Here is a 19,984-nt window from a genome sequence, read left to right as displayed (position 1 = left end):
AACTCACCAAGACTGGGTTTTTAGATTATATGTTCACAATGTCACAGTAATAGTTGAGAAAAATATGTCAGTAATAAACATATAAAACCAAATGCACACAAATACACAGGAAAGTGAGACAGTAGAAGTACCCAAGACAGAAAAGTAGTCCCTAAGAAGATTAACTAAAGTACTTTTGTTCTGGCTGCCATAACTCTGACCTTCCTCCCTTTGTCTGGGTTCTAAATTCTAACTCAGTTTGCTTCCCAGGAACTTGTGCCCCAGAAGTGGGGGAATAAACTTTACTTCTTAAAATGTTAAGGTAATGAATTGATATGTTGCTGAAGACATTTGTTTTTGTCTTTTCTACATCATAGTTTTGTAACTAGATATGAAATAGGTCAGTACAAGTTTGATCTCTTAACTGTTTTAAAGTTATCACCCTTTAAAGATGCTCCCCTCCACATACACCCAGTATCTTCAAATCATTTAACAGTTAACTTAAATCATCAGAAATATAGTAGTTTGGTGGCATTTGTTTTGATAAAATATAGTTCCTGAGGACCTGTATAATCTATCTTACTTTCTGTTTCATTTAAGAACTTTATTTTATTTTTCTACAGATTTTACGTATTTTTTTGAGAGAGAGAGACAGAGAGAGAGAGCATGAGCAGGGGGAGGGGCAAAGGGAGAGGGAGAGGCTGTGGGACTTGATCCCAGTACTCTGGGATCATGACCTAAGCCGAAGGCAGATGTTTAAGAAATTGGGCCACTCAGAAGCCCCTAATCTAAGAACTTAAATATTAAAATAATAAAGGACTTGATTAACTAGCACTAAGTTTTTCTATACAAGTCGTTTCTTCAGGCCAATAAATTTTGTTCTTCCTGAATTGATATGTTACCAATATCAGTATATATTAACTCTCAGAAATCAACTGTCAATGACCACTCTGTGGATCACTCTCTGGACATTTTGCTTATCTCCATTTGAAGTTCCTTTTAATTTAGGGTATTTCTGGGCCAAATTTTCATTGCCTGCAGTAGATATATAAGATAAAAATATATTTTAAATGGAACTGAAGAAAAGTTATTTTAAGGGCAACATATGGAAATCCGTTTATACAACATATTCCAGTGGTTGACATGGTCATTAATTAATCTTCCTTCTTTTTCAGTAAGTTTCATAGAATAACTCCAAACTTAGGTTCCACTTAGTTTGCATGGAGTTGAATGAAATAAAACAGTAAGTGCCATAAAGAGTAGTTATTTGTAAGAAATTTATGTATGTATGTATTTATGTATTAATTAATTAATTTATTAATCATTCATTCATTAATTTTAAAGATTTATCTATTTTAGAAAGAGAGCATATGTGAGCAGAAGGAAGGGCAAAGGGAGAGGGAGAGAGAATCTCAAGAAGACTCCCCACTGCACATGGAGTCCCACGTGGGGCTCAATTCCATGACCTGAATGAAAATCAAAGTTCGATACTTAACCAACTGAGCCAGCCACGCACTCCAGAAAGAAATACATTTAAATGAAATTGAGGATCCATTTAAAAAGAACTTACACTATTAAATATGGAACACTTTTATAGACATCCCTAGCCTCTGAAGGCATGTCTAATTCTGACTTCTTTTGGGAAATGATACATATAATTCCAGAATGGATGAATCAAAGGCATTTATTCAAATCCTAAATTGTATTAGAGTATGTCAGTTTGAGTTTTATCCAGGGATATCTTTAATGACCATTTAGATTGTAAAGGTAACTGGGGAGTTTACATTGACTTTATTGAATCATAAATATTTTTATGTATGTTTTGAGAAAGTGTATGAATTTTAGTTGCTCTAGAAAGTTTTCAGTTACCTTTTGTTTGGATAAACATTAAAGACTAAAGAGAAAGTCCAAGTTGTAGTAAAATTTTAAGTTTGTACTTTTTCTTACTTTGTTATGGAGATTTTTTGATCTGCATGAAATGTGGTAAGAATTGTATTTGGACTAGGAAAAAAAAAACAGGAGATAATTCTGCCTAGGAATAGCTGATTTCTTTTAATACTAAAAAATTGATTAAAAAATTAAGACACCAGCTTAGAATATATTTATCATACTAGAGGAAAATCATGGATAATACCATTACCAACTTTTATATGCATTTAAACAAACTCATTAGGATTAACTATAGAGTCATTTCAGAAATACTGTCTAGGGACACCTGGGTGGCTCAGTCAGTTAAGTGTCTGCCTTCAGCTCAGGCCATGAACCCAGGGTCCTGGAATCAAGTTCCACATCAGACTCATTGCTCAGCAGGGAGCCTGCTTCCCACTCTGTCCCTTCTCCCCACCCCCCCAGCACTCTCTCTCTCTCTCTCTCTCTCTAGTAAATAAATAAATAAATAACCTTAAAATGCAAAAAGAAATACTGTCTCTTTAGCATATATTAGTTATAGTGCCACACGGAAGTAAAATGCCTTTAAAGAATTTTTTCAAAAAATATACTATTTTAGTGTTTGAATGAAAAGAAAATTGGAATGGGGATGGTAATAATGATAAATTGATTTAAAAAATAACTGTTCTCTAGTCAAATTTTCCCTTTCTCACTTTTTTATGGCCAAACATATAGCATAGTGCTTTCTATTTATTTTTTTAAATTTCTTAAAAGATTTTATCTATTTATTTGAGAGAGAAAGAGAGAGAGAACATGAGCAGGGGAAGGAGCAGAGGGAGAAGGAGACTTCTCGCTGACCAGGGAACCTGATATGGGGCTCCATCCCAGGCCCCTGGAATTGTGATCTGAGCCAAAGGAAGATGTTTAAGTGACTGAGCCACCCAGATGCCCCAACATAGCACCTTTTAATCTCCCTATGTGGTCACTATATTACTTAATAGATGTTTTTCAATTTCTAAAGTAAGAAAAGTGATTAAAAAACACATTTGAAAAACATTAATAAATAGAAAGATTTTACATCTAATATTAATCAATGAGTGGATAGATCTAGGAAATTTAAGTGCTATCATATGATGTTCTTTCAAACTAGTCTATGTCAAGCCAAGCTAGAACATTCTATCTCATGAGCAGAGAAATCCTATAGTTGAGTCCACCATAGTAACTCATTCCTTTAGGTTGAGTGAGATAGCAATAATGATAACTTGAATTTTAATTCTCCTCAATTTTTATAAAAACCTGTGTGACAGAAAACTCTAGTAATACATATGCAAATTAAAACTAAGAGGTAAATGACAGATTAAAAGATTTTACTCAAGTTTAATATTTCTTCTTACCAATAGCTCATGGTACTATGAATGACACAGATGTCCCTATGGAAACAACTGAATGCATTCAAGGTCAAGGAGAAGGCTACCGGGGCACCATCAGTACTATTTGGAATGGAATTCCATGTCAGCGTTGGGATTCCCAGTATCCTCACCAGCATGACATAACTCCTGAAAATTTCAAGTGCAAGTGAGTATATTAGGCACATATACATTTCAGTAGACTCTGCAGGAAATGAGGTGGAATGATTACTCAATGAATTTCGGTGTTAGTAATTCTTAAACTGTAGTGTGTCTAGGGACAATTGAGTTAAAAGGCAGATTCATCCACTCAGATATTTTGATTCCTTAGGTCTGAGGCCAAATATCCATTTTAATGAACACTCTAGGTAATTTTGAATCAGATGGTTGATGTACTGTATTTTGGGAAACACATCCCCAGTTTTCTGATCACAGCTTTGATTTTGCTGGTGCCTTTCATAAATCATTAATGGTAATGATAACCAGGCAAGTTTCAAATTAGTGCCTTCTTAATATTTCACATTAATTTTAAGGGAAATTACATACTTTTTCTTTCACAAGAAGAGGCATCCTTGATTTCACTCAACAATGTAAACTGATACATTTTTGACCTTGAAGTAATATTATTTTTTAAAATTTTAAATATGTTTTCTGCTGTTTCAGATTTCCTTTGAAGAGTGGGAAAGTAAACCAATTGTTTAGATGAATCAAGCCAAAGAAACTGCCCTTGAATATCAATTATATTGCTGTTATGTACCTTCTCTGTGGCTGTTTTTTTTCACCACTTGACTTTTGCTACACAGAACAGCCACGATGCCATGTGTTTTTAAATTGTCCGCCTTGTTATGAGGAACATAAAATGATTGCTTTTGAAACTTATAACACACGTGCCATTCATAGTGGCTTTGCTGAAATAGCACCTATAAATAACATATATTGGCTTTATATAATTGGCTTTTAATAAGAGAGCTTAACATTTCAAGATGGGGAAGTATGAGCACTAGTTGGCCTATCCACTGGAGAGAGGATATTTTATAAGTGTTTTTTGTTTGTTTGTTTTAGCCAGTTCAATGTATTTGCTCAGATAGTAAATATTCACGTTATTATATTTTCATTATTTTATAATAACAACTATTTACTTGTCATTGTAAGTTTGCTTCCCTCCTATTCTTCATAGCAGTTCTCTCTGTTCCTGACCCATGTGTTTCACACCTCAGACATAAATACCAAAGTAGAGAAAGCAAAGAAAATGACAAAAGATTAGTTAAGACAAACAGAGAAGACAGTGTCAGTGCCATTCACATATTTTGTTAATTTCTAATGACTGGTAATAATACTCAAGTAAGAAATTGTATATGTACAAATTTTCAAGAGAATTTAACTAAGCAATTATTCATCTAAAATAGCAAACTTGTGTAAACTTGATGTAAAACTCAATGCACATATTTTATACCATCATAAATTTTTAAAATGTAAGTGCAAATTAGTTAATTGAAATAAAAGATTATCTTTATCGTAATAATTTAATAATTTTATAAGAAAACTAATGACTTTAATATGAGTTGTTACTATGAACACTTGCTGTCCAGTGGCTGTAACTATTGGCAATCACTGTTCTCATAATCTTAAATAACACAGTTTGTGTCAGCACCTATTTTGACTAGATAACCTCTTAACTTGTTGATTTTACAGCAAAACCCAAGTTTCTTCCTTAAAAAATTTCTCCATTTCTAATGGTGAACTTGGGTATTAATAAAATTGTAGTACTTCTTATTGGACCTAAGTGATATATATAAGGCAGTTTCTAATATATTGAATATTGATTTTGTTAAATTACTAGGCAGGGGTCTATGAGGAGAAAACCCACGCTTGTTTCAAATTAAAGAACACTTTTCAGAAGAGTAAATAATGAAGTTCACATTTTATTTAATGTGAACCCTATGTTAAGGTAAAATTCTTTTACATATAGAGAATATTAGTATAGACTCTTTCCTTGTTGAAAAGTTTCAGTGTTAATTAAATCACTGCTAAAATAAAGGATGTACATTTACTACATTGACAATTTATTCTACAGTTAAGTTTTCTGTATTATAAAGGCCTTCATTTTATAGAAATATTTATAAAGATTTCAAATAACTTTTGTGAATCAATAAAGAAATACTTTGTAAGGCAGAGAAATCTATGCAGCAAATTAAGTAAAAAAAAAGTACAGAATTCAAGGAAGAAATAGCTATTGTGGTTTTTTGTATCAAATGTTGGATAAGTAGAACTCCCATTTTTAAATGAGAATAGTTAACAGTTATTCATAATAGCCTTTCTTCAGCAAAGAGAGATAGATGTTGTTTCTACATTATATATGGGCCGTGAAAACATAATAAATAATAGGCCAGTTTTTAAAAATTGTAATAGTTGAGAGTCTGAGTGTTGAGAATGAGTGAGAAAAATGAAGTGGTACTATTTTTTCCCTTTCATGAAGCAATAGTGTTTGTGTGGAACTCCAGGCCTGTGCAATGAAGAGAATACTGACATCTGACAGCCTTTATTTCAGTAATGTGGGCAATGTCAGTTGTGTATGCTGAATTCTAAATTGTTGTAACTATCCTAAATCTAAAACTTAGAACTCTATTTATAAACATGCATGCATTCTGGGATTCTAGAAATTTAATAGCGCTAACTTACCATTTATAAGAAGTCTGGCAATTTACATTAACATGCTTATTCTCAATAGGGACCTAAGAGAAAATTATTGCCGAAATCCAGATGGGGCTGAGTCACCCTGGTGTTTTACCACTGATCCAAACATCCGAGTTGGCTACTGCTCCCAAATTCCAAAATGTGATGTGTCAAGTGGACAAGGTAATAGCTGACATTTTGCAGGGTGGGCACGATTAAATTCAGGGGAAATGCCTCAAGAGAGACCTACTTCTTGTTGCACTAGTTTTGCTAGTTCTCAAACAAAATCACCAAGTCTGAAGTTGCATTTCTTTTATACATTCTTTTGCTCAACACTCACTTATTTATTTGAGCTTATACTAGTGTCAGACTCTGTTTTAGACACTGGGGATATACTAGTAAACACAACAAAATTCTCTGACTCCTGTGGAACGCCAGAAACTCCAGCAAACAGAAAACAGGAACAAAACAAGCAAAATAGAAGTGGGAATGAGTTAGTTTGTGATAAGTGCCAGAGAGAAAAATGCCCCAGGGTTAGAGGACAGGGTGTTATTTCATATTTTAATGGTATGGGGAAGATCTGACATACCAAGGGAATACTTAAGGAGGATCTGGAAGAAGCAGCATGTAAACAGCATTTGAGGTAGAGGAAACTTGCAAATGCAAATGGCATGAGATGGGACAGTGCTTGAAAGGTAAAGAGATAGCAAGCACATCGCTGTGGCCGGTACAGAGCAAGGGTTAGAGTCACATCACTGTGGCCGGTACAGAGCAAGGGGTAGAGTCACAGGGGATGTGGTTAGAGAAGAGTTGGACTAAAATCGCATACGCCTTAGAGGAATTGGAAGGATTTACATTTTTATTCTGAAAGAGAAGGGACTCTATTGTATGGTTCCGAAAAGATAAATTAGATGATCTGTTTGGTTTAAGTTTTAACAGGATGACTCTGGGTGCATTATGGAAAACAGCCATAATTTTTGAACTTTTGACAACTTCTCCCAAACAGGAGAATTCATTGTGTGGCTGTTTCAGTAATTCAGGAAAGAGAGGAGAGTGATGTGGACCTGGGGGTCAGCAGTGGAGATAATGTATAGCAGTGGGGTTTGGGATAAATCACCATTGTACTGGGAAACATAGATGCCATTGAAGATCATTGTTTCAGGGAGCAGCAGTAGAGAAAAGTAGATTGAGATAGGTTTAAAAAAGAAATCATTTGTCAAAGGTTAATGATGATGTTGGAATCTGGGCATTTATTAGTATATAATGAATTGAGGGTTATGATTTTTAAATAATCATATTCTTGGCCATAAATTTAATTATGATGGTCATGGTTAGTCACAAATCATCCTAAAAAGCCCAAGCCAAATTTAAAGCTCCATTTCATAGATTTATTATTCTATACATACTTCTTCCATCCTTTAACTTTTTCTGCAGTGCCATTTTTCATGAGCAACTGTTAAAAGTTGTAGAGGGAAGAGAGGTTGAGTCCCTTTTCAGTTAATTTCACTGTTCTTTGGCAGATTTTAAAGGTTGGTTGGAAATAAAGTTGAAACCAATGTTTTTTTTTTTATTTTTTTAAGATTTTATTTATTTATTTGACAGAGATCACAAGTAGGCAGAGAGGCAGGCAGAGAGAGAGGAAGGGAAGCAGGTGCCCTACTGAGCAGAGAGCCCGATGCGGGGCTCGATCCCAGGACCTGAGATCATGACCTGAGCCGAAGGCAGAGGCTTTAACCCACTAAGCCACCCAGGCACCCCAAGAAAATATTTTTAATATATAAAAATTCTGGAAACTAAAAAAAAAAGGAAAAAAAAAAAAAAAAAATAAAAAAAATAAAAAAAAAAAAAAAAAAAAAAAAAAAAAAAAAAAAAAAAAAAGTATATATAAATTCCCTTCAAACACATGGAAATTATGTTTAAATTCACATATAACAAAAGCACCCTTGGCATCTATTTCTTATCTTCTGCTTACTTTTCAACTGTAAAACAAATAAAGGTCTCTTGGAGACACTGATGATTCCAGGAGGCCTGGGACAAGAAAAGAACAAGATGAGGCTGGAATATCTTTAACTATCGAGTAAAGAAGTGCTAAAAGAAACCTCATGTCTTCCTCTTAAACACCTATAGCCCATATCTAATCATGAGATAAACATCAGACAAACCCAACCAATGGACATTAAACAAAACAAAACAAAACAAAACAAAAACCCCACAAAACAAACTTGCCTGGGGTGCCTGGGGGGCTCAGTTGGTTAAACATCCCTCTCTTGATTTTGGCTCAGGTCATGATCTCAAGGTCATGAGATAGTTGGATCAAGCTCCATGTCAGTCTTTGTGCCCTTTGGGGGAGTCTGCTTGAGATTCTTTTTCTCCCTCTGCCCCTGCCTCCTTAAATAAATAAATCTTTTTAAAAATGTTAAAAAAATATACTTGACCAATTGTCCTCAAAAGTGACAAGGTCATCAAATAAGCAAGTCTAAAAACTGCAACATTTAGAAGTGCCTTAGCAAACATGACAACTAAATATAATGTAAAATGTGGAATCCTAGAATACAAAAAAGGATATTAGGTTAACAACTAAAGATATTTCTGAGACCATGAAGGCCAAACTATTGTCTTCGGTTAATAATGCATCAGTATGGCTCAATAGTTACAAAAAATCTATCATTTTAATATCATTAAATATTAAAAGTAGGGAAAACTGTGTGGTATATGAGAACTCTCTGTACCAACTTACAACTTTCCTATAAATTAAATCTAGTCTAAAATAAAAACTTTACTAAGAAGGAAAAAAATATATATATCATAGCCTTTATTCAAATAAAAGGGCATAGAGGACAACAGGGCATGGAGAAGGAAAGGAAAAGTGAATTGGGGGAAATTGGAGGGGGAGACGAACCGTGAAAGACTGTGGACTTTGAAAAACAAACTGAGGGTTTTAGAGGGGAGCCTGACGTGGGGTTCAGTCCTAGGACCCCAGGATCATGGCCTGAGCCAAAGGCAGATGTGTAATCGACAGAGCCACCCAGGAGTCCGGTTTACCAAGTTTAAAACAGAAATACTCTTGATGTATATTTGTAGATAACATTTTATGCCCAAATCTACAGTCCTCAGTCATATAAAAATCAGGAATGTTTAATAGGTAGTCACTTTTTAAATATGTGTTATTAATTTAAAATTTGGAACAGTGTTTCTTTTTAAATATAGAACTGCAACTCAATATGTTTGGAAGAACTTGACTTCTTTTTCATGTTATTTTAAAATTAGGAATATGGACACTTCTATCAATGTTTAATAAAACATAAATTACTCATTAAAAAAAAAGTGAAAAAACCACATGGGACACAGTAAAAGGCACAGAAGTCAGAGTTTAAAGTGGCTTCCATCAGCTAACTTTGGAATAACTTTGAGCAACAGAATGAGCAACAGGAATAGATTATTTCTCATGCCAAGTACAAAGAGGCCATAAGAGTCTCTGTGCATAGTCCCACTTCTACTGCAGGCACTACTATTAGTAGTAGTAGCAGCAGTGGCTCCAGGAGCACCAGTGGTAGTAATAGAATACTTACACGGAAGGAGTAGAAGAGAAGGAAAAACTCTTATTTGCAGAAAAATGATAATCAATAAAGAAATGTAGGAAGTTGGAAAACAACTTTTTTTAAAAGATTTTATTTATTTATTTGACAGACAGAGATCACAAGTAGGCAGAGAGGCAGGCAGAGAGAGAGAGGGGGAAGCAGGCTCCCCGCTGAGCAGAGAGCCCAATTCAGTGCTCTATCCCAGGACCCTGAAATCATGACCTGAGCCAAAGACAGAGGCTTAACCCACTGAGCCACCCAGATGCCCAAAAAACAACTATTTTAAAACCAGCCTAGTAATGACTAATTCATGCAAAAGTAATCACAGTATGCTTAAGCCATTTTATGAAAATTTCTTCGGAACGAAGATACTTACTCAGTCTCAGAAGTCCCAACAATTTTCCTTTACATCCTTTAACCAAGTTATCAAACTCACCACCAACAATGGAACAAACTAATATCAGATGTCAAGAGATAAAATGCTCTGAAAAGGACAATCTATCTTTTATGCCCCAATCCTGTCCTTAACTTGATTTTGATCATGAGAGAATAATCAGACAAAATGGAATTAAAGGGCACTTGTAAAACAGCTGGCTTGGGTGACTCAGAATGTTAATCTCGTGAAAGAAAAAAACCCAAACACAGTAAATGTGACGAGTATATGAGTGTTCATTGTATCATTCTTGTGACTTTTCTGTGGAGAAAAGTTTTCCAAAGAAAATGTTGGGAAATATATATGTCATTCTAAAAATTCCCATTTCTTTGGTATCCCTAAGGGCCACTCATTAATTTTTTCTTTGATTATTTTAAAAATCTGTAATGAAATCCATAAACCCTTATTTAAGGAAGAAGAAATTTGGCTGAAAATAAAGACACTTTAATCTGAAATATTTGAGTATCTTTGATTTGTACAGAGTGTGTTGTCAACTTTTATGTTGACTTTCATGAATTTGCATGCTTGTAATAAATGTTTTTGTTCTATACTTCCTTGTATTCACTAGTCCTTTTCATATATTTTATGTTTAGATTGTTATCGTGGGAATGGCAAAAATTACATGGGCAATTTATCCAAAACCCGATCTGGACTAACATGTTCGATGTGGGAGAAGAACATGGAAGACTTACACAGGTGTGTAAATATCTTTCTTTCAATACATAATATGTAGTGATAATAGCAGATAGTATATTCAGATATGCAAGTTGCCATTTCTTTCATTTCTCTTATACATTATAGTAAGCTAATAAAAACATTAGATTTGTTTTTCTGTGCAACTCAACTTAGTGTATTCCCTTCATGTAACAACCTTTTTTCTTTATAAAGATTTATTTATTTATGGGAAAGAGAGAGTGTGAGAGAGAAAGCAGGGAGGCGAGAGGGGCAGAAGGAGAGAGAGAATCCTAAAGTAAACTCCCCACTGGGAGCCTGACCTGGAGATCATGACCTGAGTTGACATCAAGAGTCAGCCACTTAACTGACTGAGCCACCCAGGTGCCCCCAAACTTTTAAATAAGCAATTCAATCTAGAACATTTTTATTGAATGTTTACGATGTGTTCTGTGGTAGGTGCCCATGGGAGACATTAATAAAAAATGGGCATACATTTTGGCTTCACCTTCAAGGATGATATGGTCATGTTGAAAAAACAACTGTATAACTTGATAAGACAGTGCAAATTAAGTGGCATATCTAGTATTTCAAATAGTACATTATATGATTGTGTTCTCATAATTATTAACATCAGTTCATGAAAAATTAGTAAGTGACCATCTTCATGGACATATATACCTTAAATATCCACTTAACTATTAAAAACTTATAGAAACAGGTTTCCTGGTATAGCTTTATTTTGACGTAATTAAATTTTTCTACAACTAAAGAAAGGTATTATATGTAATTGAAAAAAATTATATATTTCAGAGAATTAGAGATTTTGACATTGGACATATTCAGAGAAAAATATGTCTGCCATTCCACCTAGCAATAGTGCTAGCGTGTTTGAAATTACTAAAAATGTCTGAGACATACTCGTGACAAAAAACTGAATTTTTCCAAAATCCCAGAATAGATTATGCAGTAGAATAGAAGGAAAAAGGTTAGTATCATATGATCAAGCACTTATGCCATGTTGCTATATGTGAGTTATTATCTTATTTGGCCATCACAATCCTACATAGAAGATATTTCTGTTTGTGTGAAAAAGAATTTAAGGGCTCCGAGAGGTTGAGTTATTTTGCCTCTAGTCATACTTTAATTTTAACTTTATTCTCTTCCAAAATGTACTTACTAGTGGATGATACGGTTTCAATTAATTTACTTTATAAACAGTGATAGTTCTAAAGCAGTGCTCTCCAACATAAATACAGATTTCACATATGTAAGTTGAATGTACACTTTTGTTTTCTAATAGCTACATTTAAAGGAGTACAAATGAATAGGCAAGACTATTTTAGATAATATTTCTTATTAATTAACTGTCTCAAAAAGCATTTTCATTTCAATATGTATTCAATATGAAAATTGTTAGAGTTTTTTACATGTTTTCATATTAAGTCTTCAAGATCTAGTATGCATAATTATAAATAGTACTGTAACTGTTCATTAGAATGTAATTCTACTATAATTCCATTTTAATTATTAAATAGAAATAAAAATCACAAAACTTTTCATCATTTTATCTATGGTAATTTTGTAGCTCTATTTCATAATCCTGAGTAGAGAATATGCTTCCAAACTGCAAGAACACCAAAATAAGTCTAAAACAAAATAACCAAATTAGAGTGCCTCTCTATTTGGGCTAGCCACATACCAATGTTTCAGTAGCCACATGTGGCTAGTAGCTACTGTTTTGGACACTGCAGCTCTAGGAGTTCAAAGATATGGAGAATTCTAACCTCATGGATCTCACACTCCAGAATGCCAGCCAACAGCAAATATCCATACCATATTATAAAAATCATGAAAAATAGCATATTTTATGCTATGAGAGTGCAAATAAGTGTCTAGACTTAGATGGTCAGGAAGGCTTCCTAGAGAAAGAGAAATTAATTAGAACATATGTGTTAAGTAGAAGTTTGTCAAAGGAAGTGTGGAAGGAGCATACGTAAGGCAGAAAAAGTAGCTTGCTCCAAAGCCCAAAGATTGAATTGTTTGAAAATCAGAAATAATTTTGGTAAGGTTGAAAAAAACAGGTATGTTATAGATAAAAAGAAAATATTTTTAATATACAAAAATTCTGGAAACGAAAAGGTTAAGGACCAAAAAACTTAACTAATGAACAAAACACGTTGAGATTTCAAAAAAAAATGTATATATAAATTCCCTTCAAACACATGGAAATTATGCTTAAATTCACATATAATGAAAGCGCTCTTGGCACCTATTTCTTTCTTTCTTTCTCTTTCTTTCTTTCTTTCTTTCTTTCTTCCTTCCTTCCTTTCTTTCTTTCTTTCTTCTTTCTTTCCTTCTTTCCTTCCTTAAGATTTTTGACAAACAGAGATCACAAGCAGGCAGAGAAACAGGCAGAGAGAGAGAGAGGAGGAAGCAGGCTCCCCGCTGAGCAGAGAGCCGGATGCGGGGCTCTATCCCAGAACCCTGGGATCATGACCTGAACTGAAGGCAGAGGATTTAACCCACTGAGCCACCCAGGCGCCCCATCACCTATTTCTTATCTTCTGCTTATTTTTCATCACTAAAACAAATTTGTCATTTGTCATTTGTCTTTTTATTTAAATATGTGTTTTGGAGGCACCTGGGTGGCTCAGATGGTTAAGCATCTCTCTCGATTTTGGCTAAGGTCATGATTTCGGGGTCGTGAGCTCAAGCCCAGTGCTGGGCTCTGCAGTGGGCATGCAACCTGCTTAAGATTCTCTGTCTCCCTCTCCCTCTGCTCCCCACCAACCCCCATCTTTTTTTTGGGGTGGGGGGAGAAAGATAGTGTAATTTGGTTAATGTCCATAGAAAAGGAACTCTGCAGTAGCAAGACCATATACAGCCTTGTAAGCTGTGTTAAGAACTTTGGATTTTATCTTAAGCGTTAAGATCATTACAGAATTTTAAGTGAAAATTAGCATGATGAAGATTGAATGTTAATTTCAACACTGCTATTTGGTGGCTCTAGCTCTTATGAATTTGTGAGAGACGATTATACTGACTCTGCCTTCAGAAATCTCTGAAGATTTGGACATTAGAAACTTGATATTTTTATGGCAGAAGAATTTACACCTCACAAATTAGTAAGGACAACAAATAAAGATTTCTTAAACATCTCAGAGTCCCCTTTTAAACATTATCAACATACAATTGGAAATACATTACATATTTATTTAGGGAACTCATAGTTATAACTCTTAATTCATGGAATTTGGGTTGGACATTCGGAAATAGTTGAAAGTCATTTGAAAACAATTTGCAGTGAATTGATGAATGGTTAAGTCTCATGGTACCATTTTGGTTTAAGAATAAACTGCAATTGGGTAAGGACATTGTACAGAATGGTGGTTTGAACACTGATTCTGGAAAGAGCCATTTGTTCAAACCTCTGCTCCACTGCTTATAGGCCATGTGATTTCAGAAAAATTGTTTTCTGTGGATTTCTAGTTCATCAAATATAAATTAGCATAATCTTAGAGCCAGTCTCATTAGGCTGGTCTATGGTTATATATGTAAATCACATAAAATAGAATCTGGCACATAGTAAGTCCTATTTGTGTTTGCTGTTGTTATTGGTCTAGGAAATGAACCTGAGTTTGGAAAGATAGTCCAACTTTACCTGACTAAGCTCTTTCCAGTTTTTAAATGACCCATTAGTTACATTCAAGCATGGTCATAATTAATAATCCAAAACAATTCAGTTACTTGTGTAGTTTTCATGACTTGGTCAGGATGGCCATTTGGAATTTGGCTTTATTAATCTTATCAAAATAAATACTGATACTTTATGACTGTGCATGATCTAATAAAATAAGAGTATTTTTGCTTTCCTTTTGTAATAAACTTATTTAAGATGTAAAGTGAGAAACTGTTACTCAGTTAACTGTCAAAAACTCACATATTGTAACTATATAATCACTGAAAGTTTAGATTTTAATTATTTCATTAGCACACTATTATTAATTTTTAGTGTATCTTTCTGTCCTGTCATGATTTTGCTAGTAATGCTTTTTATGTTTTTGAAACATGAAAAATGATTTTGCAATAGCTTGCATTTTCTATGTATTTTATGACCTTGATCTTCTTTGTCATCTGCTCTTTCTCTGGCAGTGTTTCTCCATTTCTATGCATAGGGATGTTGGTTTTCACCTTGCCACTATACTTATTAAATAGAAGCAAAATCACAAAATATTTCATCATTTTATCTATGCAAATTTTGTAGCCTTATTTCATAATTCTGAGTAGAGAATATGCTTCCAAGCTGGAAGAACAACAAAATAAGTCTAAAATAATATAACCAAAATTCACACCAAATAGAAGCTTGTGTTGTATCTATAATGAAAGTTATGTGCTAGGATTTTATCTTCTTGGTGACAGTTTGTTTCTGTTGGACGCAGTGAGCATCTTGTGATGTTTAGAGTGTGTTGTTTATGCAGGCATATCTTTTGGGAACCAGATGCTAGTAAGCTGAATAAGAATTACTGTCGGAATCCTGATGATGATGCCCATGGTCCCTGGTGTTACACAGGAAATCCTCTCATTCCATGGGATTATTGTCCTATTTCTCGTTGTGAGTATTTTTAATGACCTTCTTCAGGTGAAATATTTTAAATACTCTGAATCTCCTTTAAATTGATACCTCATTCAGAGGAGGAAATATAGGAGGGTTGGAATCAATCCTAAAGTGGGGATGCATTCCAGACAACAACAACAACAACAACAACACACACACACACACACACACACACACACACACACGCATGCATGTGCGCCCCTTTCTTCATCTCTCCTGTAGACAAGGAGACATTCTGCTGACCTTTTAAAGAAGATTTTCCTCCTCAGACGATCCTCATTTGAAATCCAGAAGCAATAAATGGCCATCATTTTAATATGACTGCACCAGAAAAGACACCCCTCCCAATACTAACTGTTCAAGCTATAGCAGAGCTCTAACAAAGCCCCCACCCAGTAACAGACCCATCGACAGACCTGAGATACTGTTGTTTTCGCTTTCTTCTCAGTGCATTAGCCAAAGACCAAAGAGCCTAGAATATCCCATCCATATCTCTGAGTCAAAGATGATTTCTTTTGAAGATGATTTTTTAAAAGAGTATCAGTGTGTAAAGTAAAAGATACATAAAATATATATATCTGATATGCCTCATTTAAAGAGCTCCTAAATATTAATAAGAAAAAATGAGATAATTTAGGAGAAAAATGAAGAAAATAAATCTTCAAGAATAAGTATAATTAATAAACAAATAAAATACATTAAAGCTTAATAGTAAGAAAAAGTGAAATTTTAGTAGCATAAGGTCATTTTCACCAATCAGGTTGGCAAATAAGAAAAGAATAGTTAATGCCCAATATTACTGAAGTTCTGGATAGTCAGAATCTTTCAATACTGTGCTACTTTGTGAATTGGAAAGCTTGTCTGAAAGTCAATTTTGAGAAATGTCTCAGGATTTTTCAACATCGGCACTACTGATATTTTGTACTGCAGGAGTCTTTGGTGTAGGAAGCTGTCCTATGCACTATGAAATATTTGGTTGTGTCCCTGGCCTTTACCCACTAGGTGTCAATTAAACCACCCCTGCCTCCAGTCATGAGAACCAAAAACTATCTTCAGACATTGCCAAGAGTCCCCCTGGGGAACAAAGTCATCCCCAATGAGTACCACTGAATAATATATATTGAGATGGGAGTATATCCTCTGTATGATATTGAGTGAAAAAGGCTTATTAGAAAGCTGTGTCAGTAGCGAAAGATCATTTTACTAGATTACATATCTCATGCTCTGTGTTTATAACAAAAATACCTTTTTAAAAGATTTTATTTATTTATTTATTTATTTGACAGAGAGAGAGAGATCAAGAGAGGGAACACAGGCAGGGGGTGTGGGAGAGAGAGAAGCAGGCTCCTTGAAGGCAGGCAGCCTGATGTGGAGCTCAAAACCAGCACCCTGGGATCATGACCTGAGCCCAAGGCAGATGCTTAACTACTGAATCACCCAGGTGCCCCTATAACAAACATCTTTAAACACTATGTTAAACTATCTCCTGTCTAAAAAGGACATATTTGCATAAGTTCAATAGGATTCCTATTTAGGAATGTTTCTCTTCGTGGATGGGGAGGATGAGTGAAATAGGTGATGGGGATTAAGGAGTACACTTATTTTGATGAGCACTGAGTAATGAATACAACTGTTGAATCACTATATTGTACACCTGAAACTAGTATAGTAACACTGTATGTTAACTATACTGGGATTAAAATTTTAAAAACCAACTAAATAAATAAAACTAAAAGAATGTTTATTAATAAAATTAAAAGAATGTTTTTCGTGTGAGAAAAGCTAGTAGCAAGTACCTAGACAATAGGAACAGAAGTACCGATTTTAAAAAGATTAGATTGAAGAAATGGTGTTTGCTTTAAAACATGAAATACAAACACATAATTTATGGCAAATTAAAGAGGTAATTTCTCACCTTAAGTGGAAACAGTAGTCCTGTTTCATGAAAATTTAGCATAGAAAGGCAAACTTCTTAAATATGACCTTCATCTAGTATGGCTATAATTAAGACTCAGAAATTCCCAACCTATTTTGAAGAAATAAGTTATTTATATAATGGTAAATAAACACCTTATAGGTTTGGAAAGAAATAGCATATCATACTATTATTTTATTCCATCAGCTGTAATCATAGCCTTTCAATAATTCATGTGTTCCTAATTTTCTATTTTTCTCATATTAGGGTTTGCATAGGTCCTGAAAATGTTCTTCTTTAAAAGATATATTTCTAGTTTTAACACTACAAAGCAAAGTTACTACCTCTCTGGGACATATATCTTTTTAATGATTAAATGATTGTTTTTTATAAATATTAGCTTTACCTGATGGTACCTTTTTGTGAGTTGTGAATCTTAATCTATGATTAAGAATAATGGAGGCTAATAAAATATCCAATGGTCTAGGAAGAAGGAAAAAAAGTCAGTCTTCTAAGACAGTTCTTTTTTTTTAATCATTTTTTTATTTATTTTCAGCATAACAGTATTCATTGTTTTTGTACCACACCCAGTGCTCCATGCAATCCGTGCCCTCTCTAATACCCACCACCTGGTTCTCCCAACCTCCCACCCTCCCACCTCTTCAAACCCTTCAGATTGTTTTTCAGAGTCCATAGTCTTTCATTGTTCACCTCCCCTTCCAATTTCTAAGACAGTTCTATTGCATGTAGACACAGAAAAATGCTCTTGTAGAATCAAACTGTGATTTGGTTTATAAATCTGACAAAGGACTCTAATAATTTAAATGTTTTCAAAACATACTTTCAACTAACATTTTAAAATTAAAAGTTAGTAATGTGCTATTGGAAGACTTCAGAGTGTCACTAGCATATGATTAAATGTTATTACAGATAACTCATTTTTATTTCAATATATTCTGAACATTAATTTCAATAAATATTTTTATACTGTCATTTTTCTAAATAATATTTATAGCCAGGATTTATTTACACTTTCCTGCTGGTGAAAGGCTAATAAAATTTATCTTTAGAAGATTTGAGTTCTTATTTATTTAACTGTAGAGGCTGTCTAAATCATTTTCACACTATACATTTGTATTATAAAACATATAAAAGTTTTTATTTCTTTTAAAAAAATGCTTACAGAGTATTACTTAGCATACATTTTAAAGATTATCAGATATGTAAAAATAAAATTATAGAAATGCCTATATATTAATCTATACACATACACACTTTGTAGATCTTGGAAAAATACTCAGTATTAAATACTTAGAGTGTAGTGGTTAAGAGCTTCAACTTCAACTTCCTGGTTAAGAATTTCAGTTCTCTCACTGTAATTGCCTTGGACAACTTAACTTTCATTTCAGTTTGCATTATTATTCATTTATTAATAATTTTAAATTGAGTGGCTATTGTGTGCAAAGCCCCATATTAGAATATGCTAAATATACAGCAATAGAAACAATATTTTTTTCCTTTGGTTAGTTCTCAGTGTAGAGACATTTATGTAACTATAATAATTTAACAAATATATATTCACATTAAAATATGTAATGAAAATGGGAACATAGATACCTGCCTGGAGAAATTTGTGATGTCCATAATGTTCTGAATTTGTTTGAAACTTTCAGAATACATTAAAGGAAGTTTTTTTTAGTAAGAACTCATATTTGGTTCTGAGGCCATATAAACACCCACCCACACACACACACACAGACACACACATTTACCTACACTTCTACAGGTAAAAGTTTTATTATTGATATGTTTCCCTTCAAATTTAAATTGAATCAATACTGAAGATTTGTATCATATATATATGACATATACATGATAAATATATATATGATATATAAATTTCAGATTTTAGTACTGCGGTGGGGCAAAAAGAAGTAAGAATAGTATTTGATGGTAAAATGGCAAAGTCCTAGAGTGCAGTTTCCCAAAGTTTGGCTCAAAGTGTGCAAAAGAAGAACCTAAAATGTTTTTAAAAACTCATAATCTAGCCACCAAATCAGAATCTCTAGAAATCTGATTCCAAGTGATATTTCAGCTTATTCTAAAGTATAAGAAATATTGGTTTAAAGGAAAAATATCTAAGTATAAAATAACTATAAATTATCAAATTCCCAAATATACAATATCTATATATTTTTTAAATTTAAATACTGTAGTAAATTATAATAATGAAATATTTTGTTGACCTATTAATTTGATGTTTAGAAATAGAAAACCTGATATACAATTAAGGAGAAGTCTAGTCTTCTTCATCACAATACCAGAAGGAATAAATATCTAGTTTTTAATATTAGAATTTTAAGTAATTGATTTGAATGGAAAAACCAATATCCTTGATGTTTTAATGACCATAGTTGGCCTCAATCCTAATTTGTAGTATGAGCTGAAACACTGACCTCTGCTGACTCTAAGACAGAACCCTCCCCCAGGCTACGCTAAAGGGAAAGGGAAATGATGAAATTTATATGTTTTCCTTTACATTTATTCATTTAAAATATCTAGATCTGGAAGGTGAACATAAATAAAAGCTCTTTCGCATGTATTAATTCTCATGAGATTCCCCATAAATAACAATCAAATTTGCATGTATTACAAATGAATCCATATGCCATTATTGTTTTGTTGCTGGTTTATTTGAGCTCAGGGCATTTCCAGGGATTAACAACCAGCTGGGTCTAAACAGTGCCTGACTAAACTCTATACCATCAATTCTGAACAGACAGACATTAAACTACAGGAAATGTCCTATGCCTCATTCATTAT

The 19,984-nt window shown here is 33.6% G+C and overlaps 1 protein-coding gene across 2 annotated transcripts in view; it reads left to right on the top strand.

Moving 5' to 3' along the window:
• LOC111155271 (hepatocyte growth factor) overlaps nt 1–19,984 on the top strand; it is a 75,621-nt gene that overhangs the window by 37,746 nt on the left and 17,891 nt on the right. For both annotated transcript variants that reach the window (XM_022515396.1, XM_022515397.1), the window contains exons 8-11: nt 3,267–3,441; nt 6,001–6,128; nt 10,550–10,652; nt 15,110–15,243. In XM_022515396.1, the coding sequence (XP_022371104.1) occupies nt 3,267–3,441; nt 6,001–6,128; nt 10,550–10,652; nt 15,110–15,243 (540 nt within the window). The remainder of the gene's footprint in view (nt 1–3,266; nt 3,442–6,000; nt 6,129–10,549; nt 10,653–15,109; nt 15,244–19,984) is intronic.

The sequence above is a fragment of the Enhydra lutris genome, unplaced genomic scaffold (assembly GCF_002288905.1).
Source record: "Enhydra lutris kenyoni isolate GAN:26980312 unplaced genomic scaffold, ASM228890v2 scaffoldscaffold40, whole genome shotgun sequence".
NCBI classification, from domain to species: domain Eukaryota; kingdom Metazoa; phylum Chordata; class Mammalia; order Carnivora; family Mustelidae; genus Enhydra; species Enhydra lutris.
Note: the sequence above shows the minus strand (reverse complement) of the source record. Positions and strands in the feature narration are given on the sequence as shown.